Source organism: Canis lupus, chromosome 2 (genome assembly GCF_011100685.1).
Source record: "Canis lupus familiaris isolate Mischka breed German Shepherd chromosome 2, alternate assembly UU_Cfam_GSD_1.0, whole genome shotgun sequence".
Taxonomy (NCBI): Eukaryota; Metazoa; Chordata; class Mammalia; order Carnivora; family Canidae; genus Canis; species Canis lupus.
Window position 1 is genome coordinate 32,814,492 of NC_049223.1, and position 26,131 is coordinate 32,840,622.

At 61.0% G+C, this 26,131-nt stretch overlaps 1 protein-coding gene across 1 annotated transcript in view; it reads left to right on the forward strand.

Annotated features, from left to right (window-relative positions):
- Positions 1-26,131, forward strand: part of ADARB2 (adenosine deaminase RNA specific B2 (inactive)) — a 333,884-nt gene that overhangs the window by 246,514 nt on the left and 61,239 nt on the right. Inside the window, exon 3 of the mRNA XM_038530219.1 lies at positions 6,443-7,317. Coding sequence (XP_038386147.1) covers positions 6,443-7,317 — 875 coding nt within the window. The remainder of the gene's footprint in view (positions 1-6,442; positions 7,318-26,131) is intronic.

The window sequence follows — 26,131 nt, forward strand, 5'->3', positions numbered from 1 at the left end:
TCTGCTCATGAGGAACACGGCCGTCAACGGGACCAAGGCTGAGGCACTACCCTGCGTCGCCCCGCAAATCAAAGCCACCGAGCCACTGCGGCAGAACCAGGGCGGACTCAGACCCCGGCCACTTGAAGTAAGGGCTGCGGGGTGCGGACTCAGTACGCCCGGAATCAGAGCCTCGGGATCGTCAGGTCCGGCGCCCTCCTCAGCACGGCACCTGCGTCAAAAGGAAGTGTGACAGATGCTTGCTCCTGTCCTCTCGGGGCCTAGTGGGGAAAGCTGCAGGACTCGGTCAGTTCACTGCTACCTGCTTCAGAAATGGGCAACACACATGTGTGTACACATACTAGGAAACTGAGCTTGCACGCGCACGTGCCCCCAGCTGACCTGGACGTGTGGACAATGCGGTTTGATCAAACGTGTGGAATAAACACGTTGGGAAAGAAAGTCTTCCTCTGCTCACCCTCCTCTTTTCCACCTCGGTGGGCTCAGTCCCCGCCAAGTCCACTTGGAGCCCAGCGTGGGGTGAGACCCCCCGACACGACCTTCATGCTCCGGTCCACCTCCCCGGGAGCCCGTGCCCCACGCTCCACCACTCAGCCCCAGGGCTTCATCCCCACGGTGGGCAGGGAAACGTGACCAGAATCACGGAGTTGAGACGGGAGTGTACTAGGACGGCACGTGGAGACCCGCAGCAAGAGCCTGGAACAGAGTAAACGCACAAGCTGGCCATCTCCCCTAATTCAGCTCGCTGGCTAACGGGTGGGAGCCTACAGGCAAGGACGGTGTGGGAGAGCCTTTGCGGTGCTTGGAAAATCTTCTTGGGAAACCCTATTCTCATGCACTGTTCAGACCTCCACGTAACGTCCTCGTCTTCAACTTCTGGTCGTGCTGAGTACTGGGTCTCAGCAATTTGTAATCCAAGCACCATTGGGACGTGGGAGAGAAGTGGGTGGTGTGAGCAGGGTGTGTATGACAAGTGTGATGTGTGCTGTATGCGTGCACACACCAGTGCAGGGAGGAAGGGTGGGTGGGCACACACTTGTGCAAGGAGGAAGGGTGGGCATACACACACCTGTGCAGGGAGGAAGGGTGGGCGTGCACACACCTGTGCAGGGATGCAGGGTGGGCCTGCACTCACCAGTGCAGGGAGGAAGGCTAAGCATGCACATACCTGTGCAGGGGGTAAGGCTGGGCAGGCACACACCTGTACAAGGAGGAAGGCTGGGCGTGCACATAGCTGTGCGGGGGGAGGGGGAGGCTGGGCGTGTACGCACCTGTGTGGGGGGGGAAGGCTGGGCGTGCACGCACGTGTGAGGGGGGGAAGGCTGGGCGTGCACGCACCTGTGCGGGGGAGGGGGGAGGCTGGGCGTGCACGCACACAGCTGTGCAAGCAGAAGAGTAGGCAGGTAGAAGCGAGTGTGAACCTGCCTTGAAGCCTCCCTTGCTTCCTAAGCCGCGTGACTCGGTGTGTCTGGCCTATTACACGGGGTGCTCCGCCCGTTTCGCGGCGAGGTCGCGCCTGCAGCCTGCGTGGGCTTCCGCGGCCCCGCGTCCACGCCCGCGTGTCCCTGCAGCCGAGCCCGAGCCCGCGGACACGGCGGCTGTGGGCGCCCCGGAGCCCGGGGGGGTGGAGGTGGGGGTGGGGGTGGGGGTGGGGTCTGCCCCGAGGTCCCCTGGGCAGCCGCGGGCGACTGTGGCGCTGCCCGGGGCCTCCGCGCCCGCGGCCGACCCGGGCCACACGAGGGCTCACGCCGGGGCCTCGCCCACACCTGCCCCGCGCAGCCGGCCTGCCCTCGGCCTGGGCGGTCCGACTCCCTGGCAAGCGAAGTTCCAGGCGCGGACACGCACGCGCACACACGCGCACACACGCGCACACACGCAAAATCCCGCGCTTCGTCCCGGGGTGCAGGCCGCACGCGCTGGGCCTCGAAGGCGGCCGCGGGGTCGGGGGCGCCGGAGGGAGGACGCGGCCCGGCCGAGGAGGGCACCTGCGGGCCACGGGACGCGAGCCCCACGCGAGCCGGGCGGGGCGGGGCGGGGCGGGGCGGCGGCTCCCTCGTGGACGGTGGCCGGGTCCTCGCCCGCCGGCCGCTCACGTGCCCCCGGAGCCGCTCGCCGAGGCCGCAGCGTGGACGTGCCGGTCCCAGCCCGCGAGGATGCGCGCCCCGGGGTGTCGGACCCGCTCTGCCCCATCCGCGGCCGCCCCCGCCCCGTGCGCCTGCGCAGACACAGGCCGTGGCGGGGGCGGGGGCGCGGAGGGGGCGGGGCCGAGGCGGGAGAGGGCGGGGCCAAGGAGGGAGGGGCGTGGACTGGGGCGGGGCGGGGCGGGGACTGAGGAGGGGCGGGGCCCGGGGTGGGGCGGGGCCGGCCGACCGGCACGTGCATGACCCTGCAGCGGTGCAGCCGACCTGACCCGACCCAACTGGTGACCCGCGGCGGCGCCTCCCGCGGCGACGGGAGTTTCCTGCGAGTGGCTCGAGGCCCTGTGTCCTGAGAGTCTCTGAGTTATGACTGAGGAGAAAAGCAATTATTTGGGAGAATGAGCTCCAGGGTGGAATTAAAGGACTCACTAATTCTTATAACCTAGTGTGACCCGTCCGGTCGGGCTGTTCCGAGTGTACAACAAATACAGTCTCAGAAACAAATCATTTTTATCACATCATAAAGATTCTAGTGCCAAATCTTGCCCCCCGACCCCAGGGAGAGCCCTGGCAGGTGGGTGGGCGGCCGCCGCTATGGCCACGGGGGTGACAGTGCTCAGGGAGCACACAGCCTGGGAGGCCGCAGCGCTCACGGATCACTGTGTACAGATTCCCGGGTCTCCCCTGAGCCACGCACAACACCCAGCAGCCGGCTCTGCACACCCGTCGCCCCCCGCACCCAGAGCCCAAGTCCCACCTGCGCTCACCCACAGCGTCCCCTCCATGAGGCCTGGGACAGTCCCCGGAGAAGACCGAGTCTGAGCAGCGAGGAATGCAGGTCAGCCTGCAGGGTCAGCACCGGACAAGCTCCAGGACGACTCCGGATCGGAGCAAGCCTGCTGCCCACATCGGGTGACCCAGTGGACAGGGTACAAGGTTTGAGGCCTGCGACCAGCCCGAGCGGTGATGCCCCCAGGGCAGATTGGACGAGGAGCATCTGTGTCCCCCCACATCCCCAAGGGTAACCCACGACTGTGCGCTTGGATCCCGCGGGGCCTGGGCCCAAGGGAGCACGTGCAGGGCCAGGCACCCCGCGGCCTGCATGAAGACAAAGAGGCTCTCTGTGGCCTCCTGACCTCTTATGTCCGGGTCATTCTGACGACAGAGCACGGGAAGCCCAGGAGCTAACAGTGAGGGCCACTCCCTGGGTCGGGAGGGACGGCGATGCACCTAGTACCTTCCACGTGGAAGAAGGAAATGTGAGTTTGCAGGGTCAGAGCTGGAGTCCCGTGGGAAGTCCGTGTGGAACGACAGTAGCGAGATGGCCCGGACCTGGCGAAGGGGCCGGAGGCTTTCCAGCGTAGGCTGCCGATCTTCCAGCGCGGGCTCCCGATCTTTAGGCGGCGCCAGGCCTGCGGGCTGGTCTCTTCGCCAGGTGGCCTCCCCGGGCCCTCGCCACCATCCTCTGGCGACAGACAGGGCATCTGTCTGTGTCCCACTGGACTGGGCCTCCCAAGAGACCAAGGCCATTTACCCAAGGCTGTGGGCTCTGGGGAGCTGGGAGGGTGGGGCCAACGTCCGCCTTGCTGTCGGAGGGGAGATGCGGGGTGGGCGCCGGGCTCAGACGGTGACAGTGTCCTGGGGGCCCTGGGCTAGTCCGTAGGAGGGACTGCCTCTGTCTCCTGCCGGTCTCAAAACACACAGAGAAACATGCTTCCTGTGTGTCGGGGGCCTGGCTCCTTTGGTTCACGCTCAAAATAACGTCAGAAGGCACGTGCTCTGAACACTGATGTGTGACATTTTAAGAAAACAGAGTTTGGGCATGTGAAGGACCTGCCCCTGGTCACTCCCACCCGAGAGGCACGAGCAGGAGCCCCGAGCTGGCAAAGTGACCGCCGCCCCCCGGACCCTACGGGCCAGTGAAAGAACACTCGGCCGTGTGCACGGGAGCCCAACGCCCGGCCTGCGCGTCTGCAGAAACCAGGGATTGTGGCCAGGGTGTCCAGGATGCGGCCCAGATGCCCGCCTTCTCCATCAATTATTAGTTGTTGGTTAACAAGGAAGCAAGCGGCCTTCCTGCCGCAGCGCGGTCGCCCCGGCTCGGGCCCCGGGCAGCGGTCACGGCGGCAGCCGTGGGTGTCGGGGAGCCGGGCAAGAGGACAGAGAACCAGTTCCGTGCAGGTGGGGGAGGTCGGGCCGCAGGGCTGTTCCTCCAAGAGGAACCTTTGTACCTCGAAGGCAGGAGAGTTGCTCACCGAGCCCCGCCTTCCGGGAACCAGTTCGGATTTAGAGCAGCCCCAGCAGTTTTCTACGCGGTCTACCCTGCGGCTCCTGGGTTGGGTTTTTTTCCCCATCTTTGCCTTCAATTTGAGAAACTGCATGCATGGTTCATCTGATCTACTATCTCCGGGCCTGAAATACCCCGAAAGGCACAGCTCTTGGCTCTCTGTCCCTCAGATGCGTCACGATTAACAAAAGAGGCAGAGATTAACTGCTTGGTATCTGGGAGGTAAGTCCTTCTACCACAGCAGCCTGTAAAGGGACGGCATCCGCCTCCCGCTGAAGGACCCTCGGCATCACGCCTTTGAGCAAAGTTACGGCCGCAAACCTACCACCACGCGTCACGCAGAAGCAAACTGCCCGAGGAAACACGGACCCAAGGATCCATCGTTGAGCGGTTGGGGTTTTAGCAGACGGAAAACACCTCCCCCCGCACCTGACCCCGGGGCTGGCACAGGAGCCCTGAGGACGCGGCCCCCAGAGAGGGCACCCCTCCCGTGGGCACCTCGCACTTTACCAGTACGTTCTCTGCCAGCAACGCCCCAGGGGCGAGGTCGCAGGGTCTACGGCTCTTACTGCTGCCGGCCCGGGGCAGAGCTCAGGGAGCCCACCGGATGTCTGTTCAGGAGCTATGGGCTGGCTGTAAGAAGCACCCCAAGTCTCCACATGCTCAAGGGGAGCCAAGTGACTCCCGACTCCCGGGGATCTGCATGGGCCCTGCCTGGCCCCGGGCGGCCACCTTGCCTCCCACCTCTGTCAGAACCGAGGGCCAACCGCGCTCAGCATCCTCAGGCCACCCAGAGCCCAGCACAGGGGTCCCCGGGAGGTAGCCCAGAAGATGATGGGGCGATTCTGCTTCCATAAAATCAGCCTTACAGTGGCTGCAAAGGTTCCCAGGACGCCAATGCCCCAACCACCGAGCCCAGATCCAGCGCCTCCCTGCTTGAGCCTCGTTCCTTCCAGAACATGGTGCTGCGATCCCCACACAGGGTGGATTTTAGGAATAGGATGTGCAGCTCGGTGAAGGTGTGAGGCACCTGCGGCACCCACCTCCACCTCGGGGGATTCCAGGGGAGCCCGAGGGGTCAGCGCCCCGGAAGCATGTTCACCCGTGGGGCCATCGGGACTCTCAACCCGAAGCGACCACACCTGAGATCTCCTGCACAGAGCCGCGTTATCGGCTGCAGGTGCCCCAAGATGGCCAGTCCACGAAGCACACGTGTACCACCCACGGTTAGCAGAAAACAGTTCTGCCGAATTTACTTTGTATCATTTCGAAGGAAGGAAGGAAGGAAGGAAGGAAGGAAGGAAGGAAGGAAGGAAGGAAGGAAGGAAGGACCGTAGACACAGAGCGGCCCCTGAGCCCGCATCATTTTCCTCCATGTGTCTCGGGGGCAGTACAGATGTCTCAAACCTTTACCACCCACGTGTGACCACACCATTTGTCTGTGTCATTTAAAGTCCCTATACCCTTACCTGCGTGTTGTTCACCATCTAGCGTGTTCCTGAGATTCACCCACGCTGACGGACACAGATGTAACTCATGCTCATGACATTAGTGTGCGCCCTGTCGTGTAAGACATCACAGTTTACATACCCCCACCCCAAACCTCATAGAAGGGCTGGGCTGCCTGTTGGTCTGCTCTGGGGCGGCTTTGGGACACGGGAATGCAGGGCCTCGGACGGCTGGCCTCAGCCCCAGACATCACAGCCGGCGCCCAGGGCCACAGATGGCAGCCGTGCCAGGGGTGCTGTGCTCCCCCACATGCCCCCAACACCTTCTGCTCTGAAATGCGTCTGTGCAAGAACTGCCCCAGGACGCGGGTCCTTCTGCCTCCGGGCAGGTGGCCCCCGTCTGGAGCTGCGGCATCACACGTGTCCCCGCAGGTGCCCGCCCAGGGTGCTCCTCCCGGCTGGCTTTCGGTTCGGGCCAGGCCGAGCTGCGCCCTGGAGCCCCCCGTCCTGCATGTGGCCGGTAGCGAGCTGCCAGGGCCCTGGGTCACGGCTGTCTTTCTCACTTGCAGGTACCAGCAGCGCCGACGTGAAAGAGAACCGCAACGTGAGCAACCTGGAGGCCCGGCCCCTGCCCGCGGGCGACAGGGCCCGGGGGGGCGCACCCAGCGTGAAGAGGAAGCGGCCCCTGGAGGAGGGCAACGGCAGCCACCTGTGCCAGCTGCAGCTCATCTGGAAGAAGCTGTCATGGTCCGTGGCGCCCAAGAACGCGCTGGTGCAGCTGCACGACCTGCGCCCGGGCCTGCAGTACCGCATGGTGTCGCAGACCGGCCCGGTGCACGCGCCCGTGTTCGCCGTGGCTGTGGAGGTGAACGGCCTCACCTTCGAGGGCACCGGGCCCACCAAAAAGAAAGCCAAGATGCGGGCAGCGGAGCTGGCCCTGCGGTCTTTCGTGCAGTTCCCCAACGCCTGCCAGGCTCAGCTGGCCATGGGCGGCGGCGTGGGGCCGTCCCCGGACTTCACCTCCGACCAGGCCGACTTCCCCGACACGCTGTTCAAGCAGTTCGAGCCCGCGGCGCCCCCGGAGGCCTTCCCAGGCCGCTGCCCCGCGGACGCGGCGCTGCTGGGCTCGGGCTGCCGGCGCGGGCGGCTGCTCTGCCCGCCCCTGGACCTGGTGGGCGCCGCCCCGCGCGACCGCAACCCCGTGGTGGTGCTCAACGAGCTGCGCTCCGGCCTGCGCTACGTGTGCCTCGCCGAGCCTGCCGACGGCCAGCGCGCCAAGGGCTTCGTCATGGCCGTGAGCGTGGACGGCAGGACGTTCGAGGGCTCGGGCCGCAGCAAGAAGCTGGCCAAGGGCCAGGCGGCGCGGGCGGCCCTGCAGGCCCTCTTCGACATCCGCCTGCCCGGCCACGCGCCCAGCAGGCCTCGGAGCCCGCTGCTGCCCCAGGTGAGACGCGAGGGCGGCGGGCGGCGGGGGCGGGGGTGGGGCGGCCGGGCGCTGACCCCCGACACCCCCTCGCCCCCCCTGCCCCGGCCGGGCGCCGACGCCCCCCCCACCCCAAACTGGCGCTGACTCCCGGCCCCCCACCCCTCCCTTTCCCCCCGTGCCACGGCCAGACACCGACCCACCTCCCTCGCTCCCCCTGCCTTCCTCCGCCCCAGCCGGGTGCCGACCACCCCCCACCCCCAACCCCCCCTGCCCCGCCCCGGCCTCGTACTCGTCGCCAGGAGCGACTTCCCAGCGGCCGCAGAGAGCAAGCCTGTGAGTGTGCAGAGCGTCCACACCCACCTGGCGTGCGGGTCACGGGGGGCAGCGGCCGTCCCAGGGGTTATGGCGGGGGCCCCGCGCCTCCAGCAGGCCCGTCAGCGCCCGTGGGGGCTGGGACCCACTGGGCTTCGGGGACAGGCCCCTGAGCCCGCCCATCCCGTGTCGGGGCCGCTGGGGGACGCAGGGCCCGGGATGCGTGGGGCGGAGGGCTCGGCGACAGGTGCGGCTGGAGGCGTGCGGGCACGCGGTGGTCACGCGGTGGGCACAGCAGGCACGCGGTGGTCACACGGTGGTCACACAGTGGTCACGCAGCGGTCACGTCGCAGTCGCGTGGTGGTCATGTCCCGGCCGCTAGGATCGCGGCGCGGGGTTGCGGCTCACGCTGGGGCCCAGGTCGGTGCGCGTGCGCGGCCGGCCCGTGCCCGGTCCCCAGCCCCAGGCGCTCGGGTCCAGGCGCCCCTGGAGCCGCAGGGGGGCTGGGGGGCGGGGGCGGGGCCGGCGGGCCCCCCCCCCCCCGTGCAGACCCCGGGGCGGAGCCGCGACAGGACGCCCCGCTCGTGGGCTCCTGGTTCAGCGGCAGGTGGGGCTCGGGGTCGTCGGACCCACCGCGAGGCCCGAGCGGGAATTCCTGCTCCGCCGCCGCCCCGGCCTCGGTCCGCGCGGCCCTGGAGCTCCTGAGCACCTGGAGGCGCCTGGACCGGCCCCGCCTTTCACCCCACGCTCACCTGTCCAGGTGCGCGCCCGCGGCCTCCATGACCCACCCTGAGCACCAGGCAGGGGGGCGGGGGGAGGGTGCGCAGCCCGGCTCCCTCCTCCCCACCCCTGTCCTGGGGGTCACGGCCCTGCCTCTTCCCCCCTCACGTGTCCAGGTGTGCAGCGCTTAGTCTCCATGACGCACCTGAACCCTGGGGGGAGGAAGGAAGGGGTGCACAGCCTTGCACTCTCCTCCTCACCCCTGTCTTGGGGGTCACGGCCCTGCTCCCTCCTCCCCACCCCTGCTCCCTCCTCCCCCACCCCTGCTCTGTCCTCCCCCACCTGTCCAGGTGCGATGCCCCTAACCTCCATGACCCACCCGACCCCCTGGGGGGGGTGCAGGTCTTGCACCCCTCCTCCCCCCTCCCCCCCCTCCCCCCCCCCCCCCCCCCCCCCCCCCCCCGTCCTGTTCCTTTCTGTGCCGCGTCTCAGGGTCTGTGGCTCGGCCTTGCCGACAGGGAGGGCAGAGCGGCCCCACGCAGGATGGGCCCCGCGTGTCTGAGCACCACCCAGGAGCGCCCTCCGCCTGGCCTCTGCCCCGCCCCCCCGCGCCCACGGGGCTGGCGGTCGGAAGGCGTCAGCGTGCTGCGGCCGGAGGCCTTCTCCTTGGCTGAGGCGACCCCGGGGTGGGGGGCGGGGCAGCGCCCTTGCCCCTGCTGAGTAGCAGCGGTTGACCGGGAAGGCAGCCCGTCCCCTAGAGCCGGCCTTGGAGTCGGGTGACGGAGAGCGCAGGCAGCCCAGCCGGGCCCGCGGGGAGGACGGCGCCCTGCCCTGCTCGGGGTGAGCGTGGAGGGTCCCGGGGCCCGTCCCCGCGGGCTGTGAACGCTCGGGGCCCTCTGCGGGAAGCCTCCTGTGGACTGACACGCGGCGAAGGAGAAGCTGTGTGGTCCCACGCGGTCCCACGGGGAGCGGCTTCCAAGGCCGCGGTGGGCCCCACGCGAGACACCCGTCCAGCAGGTGCCGGTGTGCAGAGCGGGACCCTGCAGGTCGCCTCACCTGCACCCTCCGGCCCCGAGCGCAGGACCACGCGCCCCAGCCCTGCTCTGCCCCAGCACCCATGCGGGGAGCACAGCCGCCCTGCGCCCCGAGCTCTAGGCCTGCGGGGACCCTGTCTGGGTGGCCCAAGTACCGGCCCTGTTGGGGTGTGGAGCGCGTGCTTCTCCACGCTGTCCACCTGGGAAGGCAACCTTCACACACTTGCTTCTGCCTCCAGTGAAGAGCAGTAGCCTCCGCAAAATGAAAACCCAAGGCTGAGACTCCTCCGGGATCGGGTTTTCACCGATTCCTTTATCGGGCGCGTTTCTCAGAACTGGGCTAGTTTCCTTCCTTCGCTTTCCCGAGATCAGGCTTTAGGTCTCGGACCAAGATTGTATTCCACTAAGACGCGGTGCAGACCTCGGGGGGAGGCTAGGACATCACACAGGCGCACAGGCTGCGCACTCTGTAAGTCCGTTGCTGAGGACGGCGACAGACCCGGAGGCAGCAGGCCCCTTCCCTGGCCTGTGCCTGGCGCCTCTCCTCCGCACAGGGGTCCTGTAGCTTACAAGGTACCTTCAAGGAACGAAGAGACCGTGTCAGGATCCACGCACGGTGCCCAACCTGAGATGGTTCGCCGTGACCGTGTTTAGGCTTCACGGGGGCGCATCAGCGGTGCACATTCAGCAGATGCCATCCTGTGAACTTTGAACATAGACCTCGCCCCGGGCCAGCGGCAGGCGGGACAGTCCTCGCTCGTGAGCGGCTCCCAGTCGCCCTGCGATCACGGGAGGAACCGCGGGCACAGGGACCACCGTCCTGCACCCGCACCGCCATCCACTCTTCAGGTTGAGCACCGCCTTCAACACACCGTGTGAGACCGTCAACACCCGAGCATCAAGCAGGCTCCGCGTTAGGGGCCTCATCCCAACCGCAGGCCGACGTGAGGGTTGTGAGCACGAGCCAGGTCGGCCGGGCCCAGCTGGCACGTTCCAGGTCACGGGCGTTAGAGGCACTTTGGACGTAAGGATGTTTTCAACTTACAGTGGGCTGGTCGGGAGGTAACCTCCAAATGCTCATTCCCTGGGAGTGTTATCATAAAGTAAGATAAAGTCACAAAATCCTTCTCTGTTAGGCCTTTACTTCCCACCCCCAGCACGAGAATTGCTGACTTCACGAAAACATTAGATTCAACGGCAAAGGCGGCTCTCCCGGCGACGCCTGTAAAAGGAGAGTGGGTCAAAGTCGCGTGATTTCAGGAAACAGCCCCTCCGGTGAAGACAAGGACATTTACTGACTTGTGTGAGCTTCTCTCTCACACTCACTGTATTTAACTTTGTTTTGCTTTGTTTTAATTTCCACGTGTCTCAAAGATTAGTTTTTCCCTTAGAGTAAGAGGGAGAATCACCTAAACGTGTTCCCGCAGGTGCGTCGCTCCAACCGCACCCTCGGGGGTCCTTGCCCAGCTCTGGTCCCGCGTGTGCCACTGTGGCTGAGACAGGAGGAACCTTGGGACTCTAGGACACGATGGACAGGAGCAATTATTTTTTTCTTTAAGTTTCCGCGTTCAGCAGCCGATGTGGAGCAGAGCGCCGGTGCGCAGCCCCATTTCATGGAGCCTGCCCCCGGAATTAGCTGCAGAATGGGGCCGGGGGGACCGCTGGGCCTTCTCCACAGCTGTGCGGCGGGACGCTAATAGGCCCCCGCGCCGTCCTTCCCCAAACCGCAAGGTCACCCCCAGCCGCCTCCGGCCGCTTCCCAGGTTGTGTTTCTCCACGCTCTGTCCGTAGGGTGGCCTCCTAACTGCCCCAACGCGAAACCGCTAATTACTGTCGCCGCAACAACTCAGCAGGGCTGGGGCCCTCAGACCTTAAATAGGCGTAAATTGGAAACAGCAGTGGAAATAAATCATACCCACGTGGCTTTGAGATGGCTGGACACTGTCCACGCCGGTTCCCCCGGGGACACGCAAAGCAGACGCCCACGCCTTCCCACACGGCTCTGGGGACACAGGAGGGCACAGCCAGGGCAGACTGTGCCAGCGGCCGTGGGTCCAGCCTGGGGCAAGCCCTGGGTGTCGTCTGGACAGAGTCCTACAGCTCCGTGGGCCCCACACGCAGGAACAGCAGTCTAGACCCGAAGTCACTTCCCTGGGAAAGGGTCCAGGAAGGCATAGGAAAGAAAAAGCAGCGAAGATCCAGGCTGGGGCGGATGGAGCATGTTTACAAACCGCTGGTGAATTGGTGGGGGGCTCTGATTGAGCCGCACGTGGTCAGCCAGCACCCGGGGGGCGCCGCTCTGCTGAGGCTGCGGCCTGCGGACAGTGCAAGAGACCCTCACCTGGCCGCAGCGCTGCAGACCCCAGCCCGATGCGCGGGTTCCCTGGGACGCAGGGTGAGCCCTGATTGGAGGCCGCTGTGGGCTGGGTGTCCGGTGACGCCGTCGGGCCGGCCCTGGGGCTGCCAGGGAGGGACCCAGCCACTGGGGAGCCGGGCAGGCAAGGACCAGAGGGATCCCAAGAGAAGACGGTGCTTCGGATCCAGCATCTGCACCCCCGCGGGGGCTGCGGGTGATGGCGACGAGCACGCAGGCCGGGACCCAGGGGGCAGCAGGATGAGCGCGCAGCGGCACACAGCCCAGGTCCCCATGGACCAGCAGGGAGCGCGCCCGGGGCGCCCATTTAGAACCTGGAACCGACTCTCTGGTGGGGAGGAGAGGAAAGCGGCTCCGTGTCCACTCAGCCAGAGGTCCCTGCCTCTCCGTCCACCGGGCTGGGTCCCGGGGAGCAGCATCCTGCAGGCCCGACTGTGGCTGGCTGTCCTGGAGGAGCCCTGGTCCGGCCGGCCGTCCCAAGTGGAAAACCCACGTGAGTTAAAACTCCGCACCTTCTAGAGGAGCCCTCACACCACCAGTCGGACCTGACTTTCTTGTTTCTGTATGTTCCCCGAAGAGGGATTTGGGAGGGAGGTTAAAGTGAGCATTTTATTAATGTGATCTGAAGAATGGAAATTGGACACGAGGAACGATTGATAAAAGGATAAAGTATGTGCAGCGCAGTTCCCGGGGCGCGGGAGCCGCCAGGATCTCCCACCGGTGAACGAGCCAGAAGGTGCAGGCCGCGTCCTCGTCGGCTGGCATGGCTGGCATGGCTGGCGGAGACGTGGGTGTCACCGTGTGTCGGCCTTCCTGCGCCCAGGAGGTGCCTGGGGGTCTGGAAGCCGCCGCCCTCCGCGGGCTCCCCCGTGTGGACTGGCTCCCACGAGTCTCCTCACCTGAATGGATGCTGCAGGACGTGCGCCTTCCCTCGGCGGCAACGTGAAGGGCCCAGACAAGGCCCGCGTGGGCCCCGGGTCCCGAGCAGGCTGGGAGCAGACTCCAGCCTGTGAGTAAGTGTCCCAGCAGCTGCCTTGAGTGACTCCGTGACTCGTTCCCTAACGTGTCCTGGCGCGTGAGATGGGAGCTAGACAGTGACCGCAATGTGGTGCAAGAGCGTGGACAGCGGGAACCCCGACCGCACAGCGGGTGCCAGGCCCCGTCCTAATGGCCCACGGCGCCCCCTCGACGAGGGCGGAGAGACAAGGAGAGGGACGGGAGGCGGGAGGGGTGGACGGCATCGCCTAAACCCGTGGTCGGAAGAAGCTCGACGGGCCACTCGCCTCAACACGCGGGAACCGGAGCCTCTAGGTCCCCGTCGCGGCGCCCGGCCACCCGTTGCTCCACGGTGCCTGGCCCAAGCCCCGGCGCGGTCAGCTCCTAGATTTATGGGGCCACAAGCCCACCCCGGCCCAGCGCCGTGCGTGGGGGGCCCCTTCACGTACCTGGGAAGGTCGGCTCACGCTTCGTAGAAAGCTCCCGGACAGACCCTCACGGGAGAGGGAGGAAAGGCTCCGAGTTACATGACCTGCTGCTGCTGGTTCCCAGTGTCCTGCGAGGATCCCCGCACCGGGCCATGTGGGCGCCCCCTGCGGGGAGGGGCGGGCGGCAGAGGGAGGCCACACACGGGACACAAAGGCCACGGCCACCGAGGACGGCACACAGGAGCGGGTGTAATTCTTCCTGGTACTAAGGACAGCCATAAACTTCACCTGACGCAGGGAACCCTCGGCGGGCTCAGAAGGGGCGGGTTTTTTCCTACAGAGAACTCCCGCGGCCTTCAGAGGGGGAGCAGGGTGCAGGAAATGTCTTTTCCGTGAGGAGCACCTCATAAGTCACCAGGAGCTGAACCTAAATGGAGTTGCAAAGGTCATTCTTATTTTATAACAAGAAGAAATTTCCAAGGAGCCCTCAAACCCTTCATTTCCATAGCCGTGCGCGCTCGTACATCATCCGCTGCTGTCAGCCGCCTTCCGTGGCCAGGGTATTCATTTAACGAGCATCCAGAGGGCTCCCACGGTGTGTTCGGAATCTCAAGGGATGGAGGTGCTGGAGAAGCCGAAAACCAGCCTTTAGATGCTTACAGCGTTAAGTAGGCTCTGAGTAGTTAGAGCTCTGGTGAGCAGAGGGTGGGCGGGACGAAGTCATTAAAGTCACAGCGCGCGTGAGCGAGGGCCACAAGAACGGCACAGTGAGGCCAGTGCCTTGGTGGAGGTGCCGGGGCACTCCCTCCGGCCCGTCGGATTATTGCAGAGTGAGCGGCAACCTTTGAGTCTCTCTCACAGAAGCCCACTGTTGGGAGCCTCCTGCCCTGAATCCCGGGGCCAACCGAAGGATGATTCTGAAATGAGTTGGTGCTGAATTTATAGGCATTCCACAGATTAGAATGTTTGTGTATCGGAGTTTCTTAATATGGGGGACACATTTAGAAATCACTAGATTTTACAACCAAATAGCTTTTGAATAAGAGTTAATTATGTTTACGTTTGTCACGGAGATAGGAGATACGTGGAAACACACTATGAATGGTCCTATTAACCACACAGCCAAATGTGAAGACCCACTTAGTCCCATTCAAATCCAAATTCAGTGTTAAGGCACTTGGAAGGCAGTTTATTTGTGATGCAAACGTATCTCTGACTTGTATGCACTAAATGGAATAAACAAAGCAAGAGCTGCTTACAAAAACAATGAGATAATCAGGATGTGCGAATTTTGCTTTGATGATTTTTAAAATGGGGGGGGGGAGCGAGAGAGTATATCTTATCTAGGCAGAGACTTGCTTATTCTGATTTAAGATATATCAAAATGTTCCCTAAATTGAGAAAAGACATAAATGACTGCCAGAGTTTGTTCATAGCTCAACAAATGACTTGTAAACTGTCAGGGCTACTTGCAAAGAGACTGGTTTCCATGGATCCATCCGTCCATCCATGCGTCATTGCCTCAATATATCCATCCTCCCCTCTTAGCATCCGTCCATCCATCCATCCACCTAGCCAGCCATCTGTCCACCATCTAGCCATCCATGTATCCATATATCCTTCCATCCACTTGTCCATCAGCCCATCCATCTGTCTATCCATCTCTCCATCTCTCCAGCCAGCCAGCCATCTATCCACCATCCCTCCATACATCCATCCATGTATCCATCTATCCATCCATCTGTCCATCCGTCCATCTGTCCAGCCATCCAGCCATCCATCCATTCATCCATCAGTGTATCCATCCTCCCATCTTAGCATCCATCCATCTATCCAGCCAGCCATCTATCCATCTATCCACCATCCATCTATGTATCCATCTGTCCAGCTGCCCATCCATCTGTCCATCCACCCATCCTTCCATCCATTTTACAAGTATTTAATGAGCATACGCTGCCTCAGGTGATGTGCCAGGTGCTAGGAATACGCAGAGGTGAATAGGATAAAGACCTCCCTCCTGGGAATTGCTCACGGCTGGTCAATGGGTTCCCCAAATTGTGCCCCAGTAATTCCCAGCATAGCATCTGCCTGCGCATCACATCTTAAAATGCAGATACTGGGCACTCGGCCTAGACTTGCCACATCAGAACATCTCGGGTTGCATTTTCACAAAGTCCTCCTGAATGATCCTTAGTCACCTGAAAATTTCAGAATTGAACTTGGGGAACGGTTTGGAATGAAAACAAATAATTACGATACGTTTCACTGCACCATTATAGGGATGTGTTAAGCGTTGGGTAAAAGCTGAGGGGAGAGGACTAAGACCCGCAAAATAAACACTCTTTGTTAATGAGAGCACGACGTCCTCCACACTGGAGCTGCACAAAAAAGTTCCACACATCCTGTAGAGAAACCAAACGGTCGAATGTGAAGCTAATGTTAACTCTGTGCAAATGTGTTTGGCTTCGTGAGGCGACTTTCCTTATAAAAGGAAAGCTGCAAAATCACAGAAAATAATCCACCTTGAAATCTCAAGGGCTCATCTGTTAAGGTTGTAAATCTTAATGAAGGAATCCGTATCAAAGTAGCTGGATTGACAGGTGTGAATTATGACGATAAATGTCCACGTGCACACACGGAGTGCGTGTGTACACAATGAAAGCAAATATTCTCTTTTCTTATTCTTTTTATTCTGACTCTTCTGAGGCCTGTTTCTCTTTAAGAGGCACAGGGTGACAGACCCACAGGGTTCACATGTGACTGCTTCAGACGTTACTGCCCCCGGCACCTAATAGCAGTCATAATTTTCAATATATTTGACCCAAAAGAGAGGCTGACCTCTTTCATGCGTCATGTCATTCACTAATTAATTAATATGAAACTGATAATTAATCCATTTGCTGGATATCCGCTGAACACCTGCTCCGTGGCGCGTGCGGCCGTCTTCCTCCAAAATGTGTCCCGCTGCACGGCTGGTGCCAGGGAGGGGGCCGCGCAGCAGGGTGCCTTGGGTCCTGGCTCCCACCTTCCCAGAGGCGACAGGCAGGCACATGGGCACGGAAATGACTTCATTGTGCCTCCAGCCCAATTCTCATCTGATTTATAAACATTTCCACCATGAGGTTTATCTGCATTTGTGAAAATGTCTCTGGAGTGCGCGGCGCCCGTCTTTGAGAGACTCCCTGATCAAGGCCGGCACGGAGGGAGCAGGGATCGTGTCTGGGGCCGGGGCCCTGCAGGTGCGCACGGGGGCACAGGTGCAGCGTGGGGCCTGAGCTGGCCCGACGCCCGCCCTCCCGCCAATTCTACAGCAGCAGCCCCACGGAGCAGGGCCGCGAGCCTCTCCTCCTACTCAATTCGGCTTTCCGGGCTTGGGCTGCTGAGCTATTTTCCTATGCGACCGTTCTCAGCCACACACACACACCTCTGCCTAGTTACTAGAAGTACGTATTAGGGTGATGAGAAAAACTACGCCGGGTATAAGGACAATCACCCGCTGACCCCAGAAGCAGCCACGGAGGTGCTCTGGACTCAGCAGACCGTGGCGGAGCCGGCTGGCCCCGTGGTCGAGGCCGTGGCCGTGGACGCGGGAGCCCGAGCCTCTGCCCCACGGCCGGCGCCGTCTGTGTGACTTGGGCACACCGCCTGTTCTGTGAGGTTGGCGACGAGGGGTACCGCCCTCACAGGGCCGTGGTGACGACAGAAGTGCCTCGTGTGCCCTGGACCTCATCCTTCCCGACAATGCAACGCCAGCCGCCTAAATATTGTGTAACGGGGGGGGCGACTCCAGAGTAAGCGATCAGGCACCAAAGTTCATCAAAACTGAGGGGAAAGCCAGTAAAAATTGAGTAAACTCAGCTAAGTCCGGGGCACTTCTCATGAGCTCGGTAACGGAAGGAGAAATGGATCAAGCACTTCCCTTAACGAGCTCAGAGACCGCACTCTGCGATGGTCACCTGCAAGTGGCGCTGGCAGTGGGTGGTGTGCACGGGCCCGAGCCCCAGCAGTGGGCCCGCCTGCGACGGGGCTCCCCGCAAACGGCTGTGCCCCTGCCCGCAGTGTCTGTCGCTCCGTTCCTGGCCTTCTTTTTCTGTTAAGGACAGGGAAGGAGACAAGGAAAAATCTGGATGACCTAAAACCTAGAGAAAGGGAAACAGCAGCTGGGCCTCCCAGGGTAAGCAAATAAATTATTTTTACTTATAGTCAATTTAGTCAAATCATTTGAAAGCTTTGCGGGTTTTCCACAAATTCATGTATCCTATCTGAAATTAACCAGATATCCTCAAAAAACCAAAATTGCAAAAACATAGAAGGGGAGGGGATGGGCACCTGGGGGCTCAGTCACTGAAGCATCTGCCTTCGGCTTAGGTCATGATCCCGGATCCTGGGCTCAAGGCCCATATCGGGCTTCCTGCTCAGTGCACAATCTGCGTCTCCCTCTCCCTTGGCTCCTCCACCCTGCTTGGCTCTGTCTGTCTCTCTCCTCTCTGTCGAATACATAAAAATCTTTTAAAAAAAAGAAGAGGAGGAGGAGGGGAGTTCTCTCCATTCCTATCCTCTGTGCTCACCGGTATAAACACGTGCATGCTCCTGGGGCCCTGAGAATCCTTATTTCCAAATATCAAAAATATGCCATTCTAGGGATCCCTGGGTGGCGCAGCGGTTTGGCGCCTGCCTTTGGCCCAGGGCGCGATCCTGGAGACCCAGGATCGAATCCCACATCGGGCTCCCGGTGCATGGAGCCTGCTTCTCCCTCTGCCTGTGTCTCTGCCTTTCTCTCTCTCTCTGTGTGACTATCATAAATAAATAAAAATTAAAAAAAAAAAAGATTTAAAAAAAAAATATGCCATTCTTTGTTGCAGTATTTCTCATTAATCAGTAAAAGGTCTGAAACTTCTCTATTAGATGCCCCCAAACAGCAGCAGGAACCTGTGCCAGTCAACACGTATTTCCAGCCTTTCCCGTTTGCAGATTTAGGATCTCAACAGCCGGCTTCGTGGGCCCTGATGCTCCAACATATGGGAGTGGCAAGAACAGGAGGTGGCTTCCTGCGTCAGACCAAAACCATCTCGTGGCCCGACGGTGTCCAGAGGGGTTTATCTGGAAGCCGGGGAACACCACCACAAACACAGCTACGGGGACTTCTAAACACACCGAACAGCTCGCCCGGTCGTCGCAAATGGTTCGGACCATTACCTGGTCAGCGTCGTGTGTTCAAGTCTCCAACGTGTGGCGTGTGTAGATGGTGCATCAGGGAGAAAGAGGAAAATCTAGACCTTCGATTACGTGGTCTCTTAATCTCATTATTTTTATAACACTCCTATTAAGCTAGATCAGGGGCCGTAAATTCTTCCTGTCAGCGTGCGTGATCCAGAGGTTTTTAGTACACTCAGAGTCGTGCAACTGTTACCGCTAACGTTAGAACATTTTCACCACCACCACCCCAAAAACCCCAAAAAACGGTATTAGCATTCTCCCCACCCCCCACGCCCAGCCCTGGCAACCACAGAACTACCTCCTGTCTCTAAGGACCGGCCTATTCTGCACATTTCACGTAAATGGAATCACACCCCTGGCAGCCTTTTGTGTCTGGCTTCTTGCACTTAGCGTATTTTATTCAAGGTCCATCAATGATCTAGAATATTACCAGTGGTTCACTCATTTTTAGAGCCAAACTGCATTTGATTATATGGATGTGCCACCTTGTCTTTACCCATTTGTATGTCGATCGTTCAACATTTGGGTTGTTTCCACCTCTTTGGCATATTATGAGTAGTGCTGCTACGAACGCTTGCATCCACGTTCTTGTGTGGACACGCGTCTCTGTTTCTCGCGGGTGTACGCCTAGCAGGGGAGCTGCTGTTTCTTTTTAATTTTTTTTTTTAATTTTTATTTATTTATGATAGTCACAGAGAGAGAGAGAGAGAGGCAGAGACATAGGCAGAGGGAGAAGCAGGCTCCATGCACCGGGAGCCTGATGTGGGATTCGATCCCGGGTCTCCAGGATCGCGCCCTGGGCCAAAGGCAGGCGCCAAACCGCTGCGCCACCCAGGGATCCCGGGAGCTGCTGTTTCTAAATTCGCTTAACATCTTGAGAGGTTTCCAAACTGGCTGCGTCCATCACTTACGGTCCCTCCAGAAACGCACGGAGGCCCCGGCTTCCCCACGTCCTCGCCAACCGCTCCTAGGACCCGCCCTCCATATCTTAGCCAGCCTCGTTGGTGTGAAATGGGATCTTCTGGTAGTTTTGACTTGCATTTCCCTGATGACTAATGATCTTGAGGATCCTTTCATGTGCCGCTTGCCATGTGCACATCTGCTACGGAGAAATATCTGTCTGGGTTCTCGGGCTGTTTTTATCTGGGTCTTTCATTTTCTGAATTATAGGATTCTTTATATATTCTGGATACTAGTCCCTTATCAGACACACGACTTGCCAAGATCTTCTCCCATCCTGAGCTTTGTCTTTGTACTTTCTTGACGACGTCCTTTCAAGCGTGAAAGTTTTTAATTTTGATGAAGCCCAAATGATCCATTTTTCCTTTTGTGACTTATGCTTTTGGTATCACAGCTGAGAGATCATTGTCCCGCCAAGGTCATGGACATGGACGACTGTGTTTTCTCGTAATGGCTTTATAATTTCAGTTAGAACCTGCAGGGTGGTGTTGAATAGAAGTGGTGAGAGCAGACCCCCTGGTCTCATCCCTGAGGGGAGGGCGAAAGCTCCCAGTCTCTCCCGTTGAGTGTGACGCGAGCTGTGGGCTCTCATAGTTGTTTCTCAGGTTGAGGGGGTTCCTTTCTGTCCCTCGTGGGTGGACCACGTCTCCTTGTTTTTCAAGTTTTACTTTTGTGTGTGTTTTACAAGTTACATTAGCATAACAGCTTACAGGATCTGTAAACAAGCGGATATGCTAGGTGGGAGGAACCCTCAGAGCTGCTCTAGGCAGAACGGCGCACCGCCAGTTCGAGGACCCCAGGGCCCTAGCATGCACTGCCAAGCCCCTGGCAAGGAGTCCGCTCCACAGTACACATCACACCACAGACTCTGCTGATTCTGTTCCGAGGCCCGAGATGAAACCAAGCAGGCGTGCAGCTCAGTCAACCCAGACTTATCCCTCCTTGCTGAGGACGCCCCACATCCACCTTCAGGTGCAAAAGAACGTGGATAGAACTCAGCGATTATCCAGCTCTACCCCACTTCTGTGGCAATACCAACAGAGTACCACTCAAGGGAAGAGACCATTGAACATGTCGCTTCGGTCGGAGAAAACCCTCCAGTGGTGTGTGTAGATGCTCCAGAAACGCCGGAGATCACGGCCTCCATACAACTTCCCCAGCCCAGACCCTGACCCACAGGCATCCGTCCTGGAGCATCGTCTACGGGCGGCCAGGCCCACTGCACCCGGAGGGCCCCGCCCGTGTGGACCCAGGTTGGCCCAGGACTCGCGGAACCCGGGGCGGGCACCTGCCCGGATGGATCTCAGAAGGGCAAAGACCCCGGGTTCCCGAGAGCGGGGGCAGAGAGAACTGGAGGCTGGTGTCCACGGGGACGGGGCTCCCAGAGCAACCGCCGAGCGGCCAAGCTCTGCGGGAAGCTGCAGGGACAGAACCAGCCAGAGGGCCGAGGCGGGGTGCCCGGGAGGAGGCGCCCGGGAGGAGGTGCCCGGGAGGAGGTGCCCGGGAGGAGGCGCCCGGGAGGAGGCGCCCTGGAGGAGGCACCTGGCCCGCCCGCTCGCCCCGCAGCCAAACACCTGCTTGAACATCCTGGGTCGTCGGGCCTCCAGTTCCCAGTTTCAAAGATTTGGAACAAATGGTCCATTTTAATAGATTTAATTATTTGAACTTTTAAGAATCGCTGGCACAGATTGAATGGCAGGGGGTTTTCTGATCTTATTCACACTTTCATTACTGTCGATGCCTGGATTTCCACTCAGAAATAGTCTGACAATCTTACATCTCACCGGGCAGCGTGCACGAGAGGCGGCGGTTGCCAAGGAGCCCAACCGCCGAGACGGGTGCTGCCGCGCAGGGAGCTGCGTGTTGGAGCAGCAACGTGTCCCAACCCGACGGTCGGACAGTAAACTGACGCCGTGACCAACTCCTGCACCCGCACGTGGGGGGCCAGGCCCTGCCAAGGACAGCGGGGACCAAGCCCGCGGCGCCACAGCTTCCCCTCGGCGGATGGGGGGACCGCCCACGGGCTGACCTCCAGGAGCTCCGCGGCGTCCCTCCTCCCTCTGACCACCCGGGTCCGGCCCCCCGACAACGGCGGCCATGGGTGGTTCTCCCCGCCTCACCCCACCTGCTGCAGCCATGGCCCCTGCTGCCCTCCCCCAGCTGATCCAGGGACACCCCACTCCCCCCGCTGCCCTCCCCCAGCTAATCCCGGACCCTCACTGCATATTTTCATGAATCCAGAGTATCTGCGGCTCCGTGTGGCGCGGCCCGTGGCGAGGCGACCCTGCCGACGGAGGTGCACGTGGCCCGCTCGGGGTCTGTGCTGGTCGTTGCCGCGCGTATTCGTCACTAACTCATGTAGCAAAAGTAGCTTCTGGAAAAGGGCTTCCCCTCTGCTGACCTCAATACTTCCAAGTCCGGATTTACTTTTCAAGTCCATCCACTCACAGAGCAGACGGATGTATTCCTGCCCTCCTCCCGTGGAATCCCGTCCCAGGGACACGCCTCAGATGCCGTCCTGTTTCTCTACGTTCCGGAAACTAGAAGTGCATGAATTCGAAATGGAGTTTTGAAATAACTGGAAATTTTATCTCCTACTGGCAGACTTGGACAGGAATCGTGATAAATGCAACACCATCCCTTCGCACCCAGAGCGTGGCAAGGAGACTGTTCTAGATCCTCCGCACCGTGGACCTGGAAGGTCACACGCCATGAAGCGAGTGACATGCTCAGTGGCCGTCGTGATGCGTGCCCTGTTTTTGCTTCAGGAAAACGGCCCCAGACGGCCAGCTGTTTCGAGCATCCGTGGCTGGCGTTCTTCGCTGCGTCTTGACCCGCCTAGTGGGCACGCCGCGTGCTCTGGCCCCCCGCCCCTCACTGCAGCTCCTCCCCAAGCTCCCAGACTCACCACTCGGTCCCCAAACCGAGAACTTGCACAGTCGGCAGTGAGAAGAATCCACTCAAGGGCCCTGAAGTCTGAAGAATCAGGGAAACTGTAAGAAGGCGGACAGAGATGAACTGGGTTGAGACCCCGTCCCGCTGGAGCCAAGCCTGAGCCCCACGCGGCGCTGAGCTTTTTGAAAAAGACAGACGGTCTCCTCGACGGACGGCGCCTCCTAAAGTTTTTATCAAACAGGACTGCGCTCCTTCCAGCAGCAGAAACTGAGATTTAGCACCAAACGCAGGAAATGGAGTTTATGGCCCGTCCTTAATGATTTCCAGCTCTCCCGTCGCCTCCTCTCACCAAGCTTCAGAGACTTTCATTAAAGACATAGCGAGGAATGTTGAGACCTGCACTTTTCTCTGGTGCTGAGTTATTTAGAAATATCACCAGGGACCAATTTGTGCCTCCCGAGCCCAGAGCTGGGGTTGCTCTAGGAGAGGGCGGCGCGGAAAACAGAGCAGGGCGCATCTATTTGTGCTTCGGGCCCTCTTCCTGCCGCCAAGGGGACGCGGACCTCGCGTAGGTGCTCTCCGCCCCCATGGCCACTCCCGCAGCGGGAAGGTGGGGTTGTGCCGCCGCGCGGGCTCCGGCTCTGGTGAGGGTCTCGGGAGCTGGGACGCTGACCCCAGAACAGAGCGTACTGACGGGGTAGCGTCACCCTGCCTCTGAGGACGGCAGGTGCCCCGCTGGTCCTTGCTCACGGTGGGACATCCCCGAGCGGAGCAGGTTGGGGTGTCGTCTCTGGAATCAGGATGACCCCCGCCCCAGGTTTGCCCATGGCCGAGAGGCGGGAAGGGTTTGGACTCCGCCCCTGCGAGAGGGCAAGACGCCCGCCAGAGCACTGCCGCACGGGGAGGCCTGTAATGAGCCACTGGGACGGGTCTGGTTCCAAATGACTTCTATTGGCAGATTTATTTTATTTTTATTTATTCATGAGAGACAGAGAGAGAGAGAGAGAGAGAGGCAGAGACCCAGGCAGACGGGGAAATGGGGAGCCTGACGTAGGACTCGATCTCAGGACCCCAGGGTCACGCCCCGGGCCCAAGGCAGACGCTCCACCGCTGAGCCCCCCAGGTGCCCCCGATGTCGGCAGACTTCAGTGACAGAGCCGTATGACCCATCAGCAGAGATGGAGGCCCAGGGGTGTCCAGTCCCTGTTGTCTAGGGGGTGGGGGTTTTACATTTTTCAGTGTAACTGGGACATTTAACAGGAAAGTACGCGCCCACTGAAGAGCCAATCCCAACAACCATGTGCGGACACAGGGTCAGGTCCGCGTAGACCTGCAACACCGCGTGACACAGGCACCTGCCTGGCTCTCCACATTGTCTTATCCGAGGGCCTAAAAAGCAGGAAAAATGGGCATTTTATCACTGCCCGCCAGCACTACCGCGTGCCGATGTTTTCTCCTTGGGGAATGGCTTTATCATCTGTGTCTTACTGCGCGGCGCCACCTTATCATCTGCCCCATTACAGGAAATGAATGAATTTATGGGGCCCGGCAGCCTGTCAGCAAACCTCATCTTATCTGGAGGAACGACAGTTATAAAGTCAAGCCCAGGGTGACTAAGTCAGTTATGGTGAGGACCCCCCGCCGCAGGCAGTGCTTCAGTCGCGCGTGTCGCAGCGGGAACCGCCGGCCGCCCCCGCCCTGCATCCTCTCGGCCTGCGGGCACCTGCTGGGGTGCGGCCCCGGGTGCAGGGGACAGCTGGCCGCCTCTGGCCACTCGCCGAAGTCATGACCCCCGTGGACGTCGCTGCCTCCCGCCCAACGGATCGCTCCCTTCTCGCTCGCAATGTCAGGTACCCCCAGAGCCCATGTGGCTGCAAGAACCACCAGCGTGAGGCCGCCGTGTCCCGCGCCGCACGTCCAGGACCCAGAGTCGCACGTCCAGGACCCGGGGCCCCACGACGTCGGGGCAGGGCTGGGCACTGGAGCCACACACGGTGCCCGACCGGCACACTGGTGGGGAAGCCCCGGCCGCCCTGAGGCAGGACGGCAGAGGCCGGAAAGAGGCAGAAGCGCCGGGGAGTCCCAGTCCCTGCTGGGCGTCCCGAGGGAGCCACTCGTCCAGGCGAGGGCCACGCTGCATCGGTGACGGCTCCCCCCGAGGGGCCGCGGCCTGCAGGAACAGCCGGGAGCCCCCCCAGTGCTCCTCAAGGGGGGATGCCTGCAGCCCCGCCCCGGGCCTCCCCCAGCTCCGACGTGCCCGTGTCCCGGGAGAGCTTGGTTCTGGCCTCACAGGTGACAGGGTGAGCAAAGCGATAGAGACCTACCCAGCAGAGGCCGGAGGGCACCTGAGAACCCCAACCCCCAGGGCCATTTTATAGGAAATGAATTGGGTGAGCGTCTTGTCAACGTCCAGGTAGACCTGCGAACGTCAGGTCTACGTTCAGAACAGACGCACGGACTCGGAACGAACAAGATGTGCTCGGGGCTCCCTCTCCTCTGCAACGCTCCACACCCGGGGTGTCTGTGGTTACTTAGTAGCCACTAAAGGGGGAGACTCCCCAACATTGGGAGCTGGGAGCCAGGTTTATTTCTCCTGCTTCCGTCTTCCCTCCGTTCCCTCGAGCTGGGTAGGAGCCTGGCGCTGGGGCCCTTCCCCCAGCTTTCCCTGCCTGGCCCGTCTGCCCTGACTCGTTCCTACAGTAACAGGAACTCAAGCGGCGAGTTCTGGTCCACGGGCTGCAGGACGCCCACCCCCTGCGACCCTGCGGCTCCACCCCACGGGCCCCACGGATGGTGAGTTTCACGTTTTACCCCCATCACGACGGGCAGAGTGTGATACACACGAATGTTGGATTTGAGCAGCTGACTCTGAGCAGGGAGCAGCACCCCACTGCTAAGTGCCCCCGGGAGCATGTGCAGCGCTTCTCGTTGCTGCCAGACAACTCCGGTGCCGGCGTCTCCCCGGATGCCCCGGCCTGCGTGGTGCACAGATCCTCCGGGAGCGGTCAGCACCCGGCGTGAACAGGACGTCCTGGCATCGTGCCACCAGGGTTGGTCCTGCCGCCGCGAGCCCACGGTTACCTGGGATTGGCACCGCCTCCGAGTGGGTTTTGTGTCTGTTCCCTTGTCGTTCCTGTGAGACTCAGGTCGCGACAGACACTGAAGATGATGTGCGTTCTGTCCAACGGAACTGCAGTGTAGTCTTCACCGCCTCAAACGGTCCAGCCGCGCAGAACGTACACAGATCAGCCCCAGGGGCTCCGATCCCCCCACGCGGGGTGGGGCCCGCTCCTGGTGCCGACGTGCTCGTGGTGGGCATCAGCTGCACTCTTGCCAGGCGGCGAGGGACCCTCCCCGCGCGTGGCCTGGGCGGAGGGAGCGCCAGAGAACGTGCATCCTGTGGGCAGGTGGGAGTGAGGGTAGGAGCGGGCCGGCCCCACACGCGCCCCACCGCCCACCCGCCCCCAGAGAGCAGGGAGGGGCTCACTTTAGGATTCAATGTACCCCAAGGGCCTGCAACTTCCACACCGCACCCAAATCAGAAGTGGTGCCCAAGAAAGGGACGTCGTGGGGGGATAGGCAGTGATTTATATGAAAAGTCTTCCAGAGCCATGAAACCCTAACTCATATTTGCTCGGATCTTTAAAACTTTCTCCTTCATTGGAAATAATCAAAGTATGTGAGATCCCCACCGAGCTGGGAAGATCCCGGCCATACGATCACTCAGGATGCCGACAACCCCTGCGTGCCAGGTGTTCGTGATCACAGGATCATGCACAGTCGCGCTCAGGATGTCGTGCCCGTGTAAGGGACGCTCAGGAAGTCTCAGGGAGCACCGCCTCGCTCCAGGTAGAGAAGGGCCGGCGCAGCCATCACTGCCTGCCTGCCTCTGCAAC